General features: G+C 39.3%; 1 protein-coding gene across 4 annotated transcripts in view; it reads left to right on the top strand.

Annotated features, from left to right (window-relative positions):
• The window catches only part of kcnma1a (potassium large conductance calcium-activated channel, subfamily M, alpha member 1a), a 155344-nt gene that overhangs the window by 101875 nt on the left and 41269 nt on the right, over positions 1-12200 (top strand). For 2 of the 4 annotated variants that reach the window (XM_065959235.1, XM_065959233.1), the window contains exons 10-19: positions 4366-4476; positions 4605-4710; positions 5073-5155; positions 5252-5321; positions 6924-7079; positions 7593-7702; positions 7877-7945; positions 9010-9021; positions 11840-11926; positions 12027-12103. In XM_065959235.1, coding sequence (XP_065815307.1) covers positions 4366-4476; positions 4605-4710; positions 5073-5155; positions 5252-5321; positions 6924-7079; positions 7593-7702; positions 7877-7945; positions 9010-9021; positions 11840-11926; positions 12027-12103 — 881 coding nt within the window. The remainder of the gene's footprint in view (positions 1-4365; positions 4477-4604; positions 4711-5072; positions 5156-5251; positions 5322-6923; positions 7080-7592; positions 7703-7876; positions 7946-9009; positions 9022-11839; positions 11927-12026; positions 12104-12200) is intronic. The other 2 variants (XM_065959236.1, XM_065959234.1) reach the window with 1 other exon arrangement.

Below are 12200 nucleotides of genomic sequence, written 5' to 3'. Positions count from 1 at the left end.
ACACCCTGAATGCTGGATGCCTCGCTCCCATTGGAGGCTCTCAATTGCTTTTGGCTTGCTTTTTGCCTGCTTAGTGCTCGCTTGGTTCTCCTGTGATGGTGTGTGGTGGTGTGTGGAGTGTGTCTCCAGATGCTCTCGTTATTTGTGTTTGTGTTACATTGGCCTCTCGCAGCAGAGGTTCCAGTGCACTGTGAAGTATGTGTGACACTGTGGTCAGTTTTGTACAAGATTACCACAGTGCTGTACTGTTTCCCTCCCCTGTAGCTCAAACCTTACTGATATTCAGCACACAGATATATTGAAACACAAATGTGGCGTGACCAGAACAGGCAGGGTAGACATTCTTTGTTTCCCTTCTTCTCTTTTCTTCCCATTTTTCTCTGTAACACTCATCATCTACTACTATGCTGTCTTCTCTTTCTCGCTTGGTTTCTCATTTCCAATCGTAATCCCGTCGGTTTCAGTCACTCTATTCAGAAGGGCGGATTCTAGGGAGTCAGCACAAGAGCAAAGCATTTGGAAAGGAAAAAAAAAAGCCTTTGTTCGATAATGTTTGCCTGTCACTGAGATAAGATTGATGAAATGTTATGTTTGGCCAGTGACCTCAGCCCTGACTCGCAGATGGGTGTTGAGAGAAGCCCCTGTCAAAACTGAGGATAGTTTCTCCCACACACTTTATTTTCTCCTTCCACACCGCCTCCCATTTCTCTCTCTGGTTAGACATACAGCACAAACATGTGGAAACAATCAGAAGATGCCCACTGAACACACACACACACACACACACACACTCCAAAAGGCACCAGACTCTTTGCATAATCATTTAGATTTGTATGCGTTTGGTGTTTACATGTATCGGAGCCGACACATAGACAAAACCGGTTTGTCATGTGGGTTTAGCGTTTACATCAGGGTTCATGCATTTAGCAGCTGTCAACATAAAAAAAAAAAAAAAAGTCTATCATGGAAATGAGATTAGGAGATTACAAGTATCGACTGATTATAGAGCTCCCAAACAATGAGGTCATGACACAGTATGAAGCATTTCAAATGTAACCCTTATTTGATCTTGCCCGGGCGCTGTCATTTCAAACAGCCCTTGAAGGTTACTTGGAAGTGAGAGGGAGCCACATACTAAATTTCTGTTTGATGCTAGTGTTGCTTATAGTACTGTGTGCAGTGTAGCATACACCCGTGAGCGCAGTGACAGCCCTCAGCCTGTGCACGCTGATATAATAATGACAAGTGTTGCATTCTGTTGGCGCCCACTGCACTCGGAGGCTCTGTGGTTTCCATTATGGCTCCATGGTTTCCATTAGCCCCAACTTCAACAGAGGGATTGGCATAGAAACTGGCTTCCACCCTGGCTGAACTCTGACATACACCTTTGAAAGCCCTCTGTAGGAACTAGCAACGTTAGCTGTGGAGGCCCAGAGACTCCTACACTATCAGGGATGAAAAGGCCCGTACTTACATAACAATCAAATACAAAACCAGCCTCAAAGAAACATGCAGACTGTTGTACTGTAAATAGAAAGTGCACTGTATGTACCTGCACACTTGCTTTTGCTATTCTTGACATGGATTACAGGGGATCCCGTTTTAACCAAATGGAAATAAAAGAAAGGGAGGTAAATTGTGACACTTGATGATGATGATTCTTGCACCAAGTTTCATCACTGACCTAAGGATTAGAGCAGTAGAAAGTGAGTGACCTCTGTTGCTGATGTTTGAGCTCTTGTTTGTTCATTTCGTAATCCCAGGATGTTCCCTGACTGCATGATTTGTGTGCACGCTCTGTTATACCTTTTTTTTTTTTTTTTCGCATTTAATGTGATTGTGTCCCAAAATGTGTTTAGTATCTTGGGTGATGTGTATGGTTTTCTTGTTTAAAAAAAGTGTTCCTTTTTTTTAATTTTTTGTTTAATGTTTTAGTTATGTGTTTATCTCAGGCTGTACTGAACAATCAGGTTAGCAAATAGAAACATATATTGTGTTCATGATGAGATTCTGAATGGTGAAATGATCTATTATGTCCTTTTGAACTATTCAGTGATCACAGTCTCCAGTGTGATGTGACTATTGTCCCACATGAGGAGGAAGATTGAGAGGCCGGTCAACTTTAATGATTATAACTTAATATTTGCAGCTTGAATACGGAAAGAGACTTAGATTAGTGTCTTTATCGAGCTATGAATTAAAGTGTAAAATATAGGAAATAAAGTTAGCTAGAAAAAGTAAAAAAACAACACATCATGTACGCTTCTATGAGGGATAGTGTGTGTATGTGTTTTCTGTTTTAATGCTTATACCCCTTCAGCTTTGTACTTACGTGAGTGTATGTGTCTGAGATTCATAACCTAATGTTGAACCCACATGAGTATTACAACGTTTAAATCTGTATATTCCCTCTACCCTTGGAAAAGGGCATCTGGATACTGGGAATAGGAAAACATGAGTGATGTTTTTCGTCTCTTTCAATGAGAGATATCTTGTGCCAAATACTGCTGGCTGCCCACAGACATCTCAGCTCATCAGCTTGTAAGACCACACGGCCCCCTTTTTTTTTTTTTTTTTTTTTCTGCTCAACTCAGGCCAACCATGCAATCACGTCTGCTCGTTAGATTCTCTTAAAGGACAGAGGCGACATCTGCGAAGACCATTATGTCCTGCAACATGCACAAACTGCAAAACTCTCAATATGTCTGTCACAGAACTTAGCCAAGTCCACTTCAGTTCAGCCCTAACCGGCCCATCTGGTACAAGATAGTGATCTGGACTATGGTTCTCGTCTGACATCAATAAATATCTCTGTTTCTTTTAAAACTGCCAAACTGAGTCAGATCTCAGTCACTGTTATTGGACAATGTTTCAGCCAGAGCGTCCTCCTCCTGTATAAGTGCATTATAACGGACTGAAGGAAACAAATCTAGTTTGATGACAAGAAGTTGAACAGTGAACAAATATGACCACAGTGTTTACTTTTATTCTAGGAAAAAGTAACATTATACTCATTATGTTATATACAAAGCTGGTCCAAGACCCGGGCCCTCCAAACTGAAGTGGTTCATTTGTCCCCTGGCACATCCTGCTAAATAGTGGATAAGGCCATTGTCATTACCCAGATTGCCTTACAGGTCTCTACAGGGTCATTAGTGTGTCTGCAGAGTGTCCACACTAATCCATGTCAATATAAAAGCTGGATTCTACTGAACATATTTGGATTTCTCATTTAGGGGTTTGGCAGTACAACTCTTGACATTGAACTTAAACTCTGGAAGGGTAGCTCAGCTTACTCGAGTTCAAATGAAGCATATAAAGTGTCTTAGATTCACTAGAATACTGATAGGAGATTGAATTACCTATCATTCAGGATTGAATTGCCTATTGTAACCATGTGGTTAAAAACAGCAGCAATGCTTTATTTGCAGACAGCTAACAGTGCTAAAGTAAAATCAAATTAAACCTTAACACAGGAAGAGAAAATTTTCATAAGAATAGCTGAGAGATTGTGCAGTATACGGAAAGAGTTCTGGGACTTTTAAAATAAGTAACATTTACAGAAGCACCACAAGTTTTATTGAGGAACTGTAAAAAAAACAAGTTTAGATAAGACTTGTACAGTTAATAGCCAAACCACCAAAATGATTCTCATCGCATAGTCAACGAACCTGGGAAGCTGACCTTTGCCCTTGTCTCTATCTCTATTGTCTCCAGTGCAGTCACAGGACAAACAAGGACATAACCTCCAATCCCAAATTGTTCCAATCCATCCGTCCTTGCTGCTGTAATCAGCCCTGTGCACCATCTGACAGATCCCTCTGCTCAAATGCAGCCTAAATGTTTTGCCAGGGGACTTGTCAAATACGGAGGTCCTGTTTAGAATTTGTGTCAACCACAGGCCTCCAAATCACTTTGAAAGTTTTCAGTAATGTTCTGTATAAAAAGCACCAGCATATTGATGTACATGTCATTGTCAACATCCATTCTGCTCACAAAGGGGCGGTTTGGCTGAAGGGACGGTTTTTATATTGAGAACGGATGACAATCCAACCACTGTGGGCTGCGTGATTATATCTTAGATTTTCTAAAGTGGTTCAAAGTTGAGTGTTTGATTGCACTTGTCATGCAGAATTTAACCACTTTCATTATGTTGGGGAAAATATTCACTTTATGGCAAAAAAGATATAATTCAGTTACTTGTTTGCTTTGAAAAGACATTTCTTGACATGTATACATTCTTCTCAGTCTATATTTGAGTTAGATGTTAGAGTGCTTTGGTTTGACTGATTATCTTTAGGAGACATGCCAGTGTCTGCAGTGATTTATGTCGCCCACTCAAGATGATTTCTTCCCCCCTTCCAGGCATATTGTGGTCTGTGGTCATATTACCCTCGAAAGTGTCTCCAACTTCCTCAAAGACTTCCTACACAAGGACAGGGATGATGTCAATGTTGAAATTGTTTTTCTCCATAAGTAAGTCCATTGTTTTCCCTCCTCGCCATTTGTAGGTTAGCAGAATGCAAAGCGCAAATTGGACTGTTCAAAGATGCAGAAACACACACGTGCACTTACCCTTCTTCTCTTTTCTCTGTGTGTGCTAGTATTTCCCCTAATCTTGAGCTGGAAGCCTTGTTCAAACGTCACTTTACCCAAGTAGAATTCTACCAGGGATCTGTTCTCAACCCTCACGATCTAGCCCGAGTGAAGGTACAGTCAGCGACTCTTGGAGAGATGAAATGAGCTAATACATAATGTACACTTTGGATTAGATTTAAGAGAACTTTACAAAAGTTCTTTCAGTAAACCAATCATTTTACGGCTTACACCTTTAGAAATAACAGAATCAGGATATACCATTTCACATTTTAAATACAAGAACTTTTAATGGATAGTGACAGACAATGAAAACTTTAAAACTCTGTAGTTGATCAGATCTATGACACATTGTTTCTGATCAGAGTTAAAACAGTTTGATGTAAATGCGTCAGCCACGATTTATCTGAAGCATGTGACACATCTGTCATGTACTATTATGTTAACGTATCTGTTTTCCGATGCTTCACACGTAGATCGAGTCAGCAGATGCCTGCTTAATCCTGGCCAACAAATATTGTGCAGATCCTGATGCTGAAGATGCCTCCAACATCATGAGGTATAGAATCCTGAGGCCTTTATATCAGTGGAAACTGACAAGAGAAGGTCTTCGTCTTACATAGTTCTATCTCTCTGCCTGTTTTTGTCTTATCAGGGTTATTTCGATCAAGAACTACAGTCCTAAGATCAGAATAATTACACAAATGCTACAATATCACAACAAGGTAAGGTGTTTTGGTTTCCCATTAATATCTAATGCTTTGTTATGTTTCACAAGGCAGAAAGTTTATGACAAGAGTTGAGTTTGTTACATTTCACTATAGTTGGTTTTATCATTAAGTACAGTAACTCAACTGTTTCTGTCATATGTATGACCTCATGGTTAAAAGTGATAATCAGTTGGCAATTAATATGTTTGCAGGGATTTATTAGGATCTTTAGAGTAATATAATAAGTGCTGGCCTGCCTGTGTTATAAACATTTTATATAACATGAAAATCCCTGCAAAAAATAGTTATTTTTCATAATTATATTGACTACTGTCATTGGGTTGAAACAAAAGGTTTCCTTCTGACTGTAAAGTAATTTTGTAACTGAGGGAAAATGTGGCGCTGCTGCAATACCGTATAGCGCCACAAGGTGGTGCCCCCTAGTTTGATTGTGAGGTATTGAAGTGTGACAAGTGTAACGCAATGCTTAATCCCTTCTACAACCGTAGTCCTCGACACGGACTTTCTCCGGTCAATGTTTAGTGCAGGTTATAGCCTACTGTAAAAGTTTTACTGTTGTGTATTGAAAATAAAAACTGCATTGTTGGAAATATACACTGGAATAAGTAACGGGACATTTTTATCCCCTTGTCTGCCAACTCTAAATTATTTTGCTGACCTGGAACTCAGCTGCTAGTTCTCTGCAAACTACACTAAAAGTGCCACTTTAAAAAAATATATTATTATTATTATTATTGTTATTATTATTATTTTTTTTTTTTACAATTTTCTGTGTCTAAGAGCCCATCAAATGGACTAAAATGTCGTTTGCAGTGGTAATAGTGTATATTATAGTGTTGTTTAAACTATTATATCAGTATAATATATACTAATATAATATTAATTCCTGATAAATAGAAGGTTTAACCACGAAAAAAAAAGTATTTTAGGTGGCTTTGGCCCCCCTTAATGTGTCCATATCATAATAATTGTCTGACTTAAATACCCTTAGGTAGACAAACTAAAATCACTCAATATATTCATGCTGAGGTAGGTTTCCAGAAAAAAAAAAAACACACTTTAATATTATTATTTTTGTTATTATTATTATATAAAATAACCCTACTATATCATTAGATACTAAGGTAAAAGCTATGTTTAAGTGCTGGCTCCTCTGTCAACAATGCAGCAGCCAGTATGTCCTCCTTCTAAATAACGATTCTTGTGCATAATGGTGTGTAGTTGTTTTGACTAAAGAAGTAGGCGGTTTTTACGGCACCCATGAACATCTGTTTTGGATGCCCCTCAGTTTGCCAGGCAAATGGCAAACCAACAGGTGTTGCAGCGATGGGAGTGTCAGTGGGCTGATTGATTGAAGTCTCTCCTGGTTGCCTGACAGCTGACCAGAGTTTACCTTAGCTGTTACCACCTATTTGAATCTCTCTAAACCGTCCATTCTTGATAGTAATGTTTAACTTTTAACTAATGGCAACTTTCTCTCCAAAAAGGAATATTCATATTTTCCAAACAAGTTGATGTTTTGCCATGAAAGTGGGACACATTAGCTTGTTTTTTGTGTGTCTTGTGACCTTTTTTTTGCCTTTTCATGTGATGAAGGCCCATCTGCTGAACATTCCAAGCTGGAACTGGAGGGAGGGTGACGATGCTATCTGCCTGGCAGAGCTGAAAGCCGGCTTCATTGCCCAGAGCTGTCTGGCCCAGGGCCTGTCCACCATGCTAGCCAACCTCTTCTCCATGAGGTCTTTCATTGAGGTAACATAGAGGACAAGATCAACCTCACATTTTAAGTTGACTGTAATAATCTGGATGAATTAATCCTCACATAGAATTTTTAATAAATCAGATGATTTATTCATGAATTGTAGATGAGGTTACCGTATGTGGATACTGTATGTTCTCCACTGGCAGATGGAGTAAATCTATCAAACACAGTACATTCCCCAGGAAAGTTTGACATCTTTGTCTAGCAAAAGACTTCCATCAGAGTGTGCTCAGTCGTCCTGGCACGTCATATTTTAATGTGACATTTCATATGGAATCTGTTCTGTGTTTCTGTGGCTCAAATTGAAGAGGTGCTTGCCTCTATCAAAGGACTGTTCTCATGTCATGAGGATGATGGATCAGCTTATAATGACCAGACTGAGGTTGTGTGGCGGAGAGCATCTGCAGGCCACATTGAGCCTCCATTGGAAGGAAGAAAGTGTTTGTTTTTTTTCTTTTCTTTTTTTCCTCACATGTGACATTTCCGTGCTTGTGTTTTGTCAGATTGAGGAGGACACATGGCAGAAGTATTACCTAGAAGGAGTGGCTAATGAGATGTACACAGAGTATTTGTCCAGTGCCTTTGTGGGCCTCTCCTTCCCCACCGTCTGTGAGTAAGTATCACTCGTTCCCCACTCGGCAAGCTTAAACTCACTGGGTAGGTAGCTAACAAGACTGATGTGAGACATAAGGACTCAGGGGAATTTAAGGACGTGTGTTTCAAAGATGTGTGAAAAAAATTTATTCTTATATACTGATTTTCGCCCATGCGTGTCAATGTTTTACAGGCTGTGTTACGTGAAGCTGAAGCTGCTGCTTATTGCTATCGAATACAAGTCTGAGCAGAGAGAGAGCAGGTTTGTAAAACAGATCTTTTCTTCCAGTAATGTCAAGTACAATTGAGGTAAATGTTGAACTACTGTGTGAGTCTGACCTTTTTATTTGTTTTATATTTCCCCCTCTTAACCTCTTTGCCGCATAAATCACAGCTGATATTCATATTCCACTTGAGGAAATTAAGTTGTTGAATGACATTAGAACCATTATTATAAAATAATATGGCGAGTACAGCAGTTTCTAGAAAAGTAAACGCAAAGTAACTGACTTAATGACCTTGATAATCTACACACACCATAACACAGCTATCAGAGATCACAAACCTCTACCAAGGCAAATTTCATGATGTCAATGTCGCAATACTTTGACGACGAGATAGACATTCATATTTTCTTACATGTGTTGTTTTAACCCATAACTTAACATCAGTGTGTTATAACCAGTAACAACATGACGTACTATTTTTTGTAATCTCGATAACCAAATCCCACTGACTGTCCCTCGTTTGACTGCATCAGCTGTTGTTGGTTACTTCTAATGCTGTTTAACTATTAATAATTATTCGGCATGAAGCTAATGAAAAAAATAACAAAGTCTAAATATGCTAACTTTATAACATGTCTGGATGTTTACATATCTCATCTTGCCGTTAAGAGTATCCCAGTGTGCTTGTTTTTGTCTGAGCTCTTAAATCTTTTAAGCTAGTACTGTAGAATTATTGGAAATGTATATCTATTTTATCTCTTTAAAAAAAGAGTTATTGTGATAATTTTACATAAACCTATCATTTTCCTCTTACCAACAACTCTTTTCTTGAAAATGGACGGTCACAGTTTCAGTGCCATTTCATTTTCCTTTGTTGAAAGATAACCACTATTCAGATCAGTTGTGTTTTTGACACAATCTTTTTAGGTGCAAGGACCTCACCATTGGACAAGCATGAAATGTGTTTGTTCCTGGTAGTGTCCCGTGTTGCTATGTGGGCGTACCCTCTTATTATGCATTGGAACATACGTAACATTCTCCTCTTCCCTCATGTTCCTGATAACTCTTTGATTGGAGATTTTTTTCTTGTTGTTTGCAGAAGCCGAAAGCGGTATGCCCTCTACCTTATCTTACTCCCAAAGTTCCACCAAATCTCCACAGCTTTAAAGCTTCTGACTTTGGGAGTTTACCCAAGGATATTTTTCCAGACCCTATCTCACAGGCCTCTTTTCTAACTCTTTTCATGGTGTCCCTTGTGCTTAATGCACTAACTTCTTTGCAGGCAGAGAGACGATAGATAAATTGGACATGTTTGTAGAAGTGCTGTTTCTTTGTGTTTGCTGTTGTCAGTGTATCGAGGCCAAATGCTCACCCCCTCCATATCTACCTCTAATTTTAACTTTTCAGTTTTGTCCTTTACTTGTCCTTTGCTTAGTTTATTTCTCTCACTTTCAGTTCTTTTTCAGTGTTGCTCAGTTGTTACCTTCAGTATGTGAGCTTTGCCAAGCTGGTTATCCCACTCATGGTGTTTTTAATCATTGCCAGAACAGTTCTTCACAGTTCTTTGACTCAAAATTCCTGAGAAGTTTGTAAACACAGAACTTAGACCTCAGATGTGGTGTTGAGAAGAACTAGTAAACTGTTGTTCTAAATCTTGGATTTAATCTTGGAATAATTTGACTGATTATCTGCCATTGCTTAAGGCAGTGGCTGATAAAATAGCATGTATTCTCTCATGGTTTTATTACCAAAGCAGCACCTCACCAATCTGTTTTTCTTCATCATTTTACTCACTAGGAAAGGCATGGATCTGTTGATCTTGGATAGTATTAAGTTTATCCAAACAAAAATTGAATAGCCAAAGGCTATGATGTTCACAAGCGACCCACATTTCACTTTTGCATTCCATCACCCTATCATGTTCTCAGTGCTATATGTACATCATCTGTGCATGTACGTGCGTCTGCGTGCGTGATTACCTCACAAGGGAGAGGTTGTGTGTGACTGAGCGTGTGAACTGTTGTGGGTCTCAGCCACCATGTAACGTCATGCTTGTGTGTCTTTCGAGTAGATGTTCTTAAGGGAGGTCACTTCCTGTCAGTTTGGTGTTTGAGAAACAATCCAACTGCACAGAAGTTACTGCAACCGTCTGCATCTACGTACCTGTCTCTATACCTGTACTGCGGTGGCTATGCTGTCATGTTTGATTATTGTCCTCTTCATGCTGTTCGGTAACTGCATGCTATGACACTATCACTAAAGGTGTTTATTGCTTGCCTTGTTGCTCACAATATGAGGTTTTGATGCATCCTAAGCTTCTATTCACCAGTTTGCGCGCGACAGAAGGAAAATGTGTTGGATTGATTCACCTGTAAAATCTCAGATTTGGGCAGCAATGTTTGTGAAATGTCTTGATTTGTACCTTTCATTTATTTTCACTAAAAAAGCATGCCAGGCCTTATGCCTGTTTACTTGTCTGGGGGCCATTCAATCTGAGTGAATGTTAGATGCTGATTTACTTCTTGCACAAGAAATCTGTGCAATCAACTACCAATCTGCATGACCAGTTGCAATTTGACCACAGCCCTATATTTGTATCGATTCAATTGCTCCCTTAGTATTTCTATTTGTTTTCTCCAATGTAGCCTTTTCTAGAACCCAGAAGAAAGATGAAGGGAGATGTACAATTTGTTAGATGTACTCCTGTACGTTACTATGGCGTCTATTAAGTCAAGTTGCTTAGTAAGATGTTGCCCAGAAGTTTCTAGGTCTAGATTTTTTTTTCGCCACAGTGTAACGGTCAGAAATAGACAAAAAATTGGGTTTCAATTGAGTTAAATAAAAGATTCAGAAATTCATCATCTTTCATCTGGGCTCTTATTTTGAAGGAGTGTAACACTTTTAAGGTCTGTGGGTCCAGTGTTTGATTTCTTAGTCCACACTCACATCATTGATGATTGTTGCCCACAGGTAACCATTAATGACCAGGGTGTGTGTGCTTGTGTGTGTGAGTACGTGTGAGCATACAGTACGTGTGCGTGCTGTCTACTCTTTGTCCCAGTCTAATTAATGGGGAATGATACAGCCAGTCAAAGGGTGTCAATAACAAAATTAAGTTTTACGCAAACATCCCTTGATATTTATTTTAGTGCAGCCTTTTATTAACAAGTTGTTACTCATTTTTTAGAACAGTTATTCAAATGTAAATGTAACTCATATAATGCACAGGTAATATGTAAGTGAATATCTAGCATACTAGCATTTAAATAGCTTTCATAGCTTTTCAAGTTTAAAGTCACTTCTGATGTAAATGGGACTTTCTCCAACCTCACACTTTAATCTACCTTTTGTGTTTCTTTTAGAACAAACCTGTAGATTTGAAATCAGCCTAGTACTGACAAGAAGAAGAGCTGTTCATTCCCTTACATCTCACTGTCAAATACTAACCGAGATGTTGCAGTTCCCGTACATTCTCCGTACTACTGCATTGAGTGCTGGCAGTGAAACAAACCCGTGGCCATACATTTGAATTCTTTCTGCCCTTTTCACTTTTTATGTACCCCTCTGTCCCCTCCTCAGTATCATTCTGCAAAGACAAGAATGAAAATATCTATGTGCGATCATACTGTTGTATAGTTTGTCCTTCCATTTAAGCATCACATCAGCAAATTGCCTAAAATCAGAGGAGCTGGTGTGTGTGTAATAGTGATCACTCAAACAATAAAACACAGAAATCAAAACTTAGGCAGGAGTGATTTGTTGAGAATGATGGGGGGGAAAAAAAACAGTCGACAGAAGTGCAGTGCAGGTCCGATTTTCAGCTTCAATGAGTGTGTGTACCATTCCTCTTGATTAGCATGCTGTGTTCTTCAGCTGAGTGTTGTCCAGAAGCTAATGAGCGTGATGTGTCTATTTCTCTGATTACCCAGCATCCTCATCAACCCAGGAAACCATGTCAAGTTGCAGGAGGGAACACTGGGATTCTTTATTGCCAGTGATGCCAAAGAAGTGAAGAGGTAATCCTGGCCATCCAGATGGAAAACACAACACACACTGGGAAATGGACAGTTTGATGGTTTAATTGGTAAACATTTTTGCCGTCACTTTTTTTTTTAGAGCTTTTTTCTACTGCAAAGCTTGTCATGACGACATCACGGACCCAAAGCGGATCAAGAAGTGCGGCTGCAAACGACGTGAGTAGCTTATTTTATCCCACCGACACCCCTCCTTCCCTTCCTCTCTCCTCCCAAAAAAAAACTTCCTGTGAATCTGTGTGTCTCATTATACTTG

The sequence above is a fragment of the Labrus bergylta genome, chromosome 10 (assembly GCF_963930695.1).
Source record: "Labrus bergylta chromosome 10, fLabBer1.1, whole genome shotgun sequence".
Lineage (NCBI taxonomy): Eukaryota > Metazoa > Chordata > Actinopteri > Labriformes > Labridae > Labrus > Labrus bergylta.
Note: the sequence above shows the minus strand (reverse complement) of the source record. Positions and strands in the feature narration are given on the sequence as shown.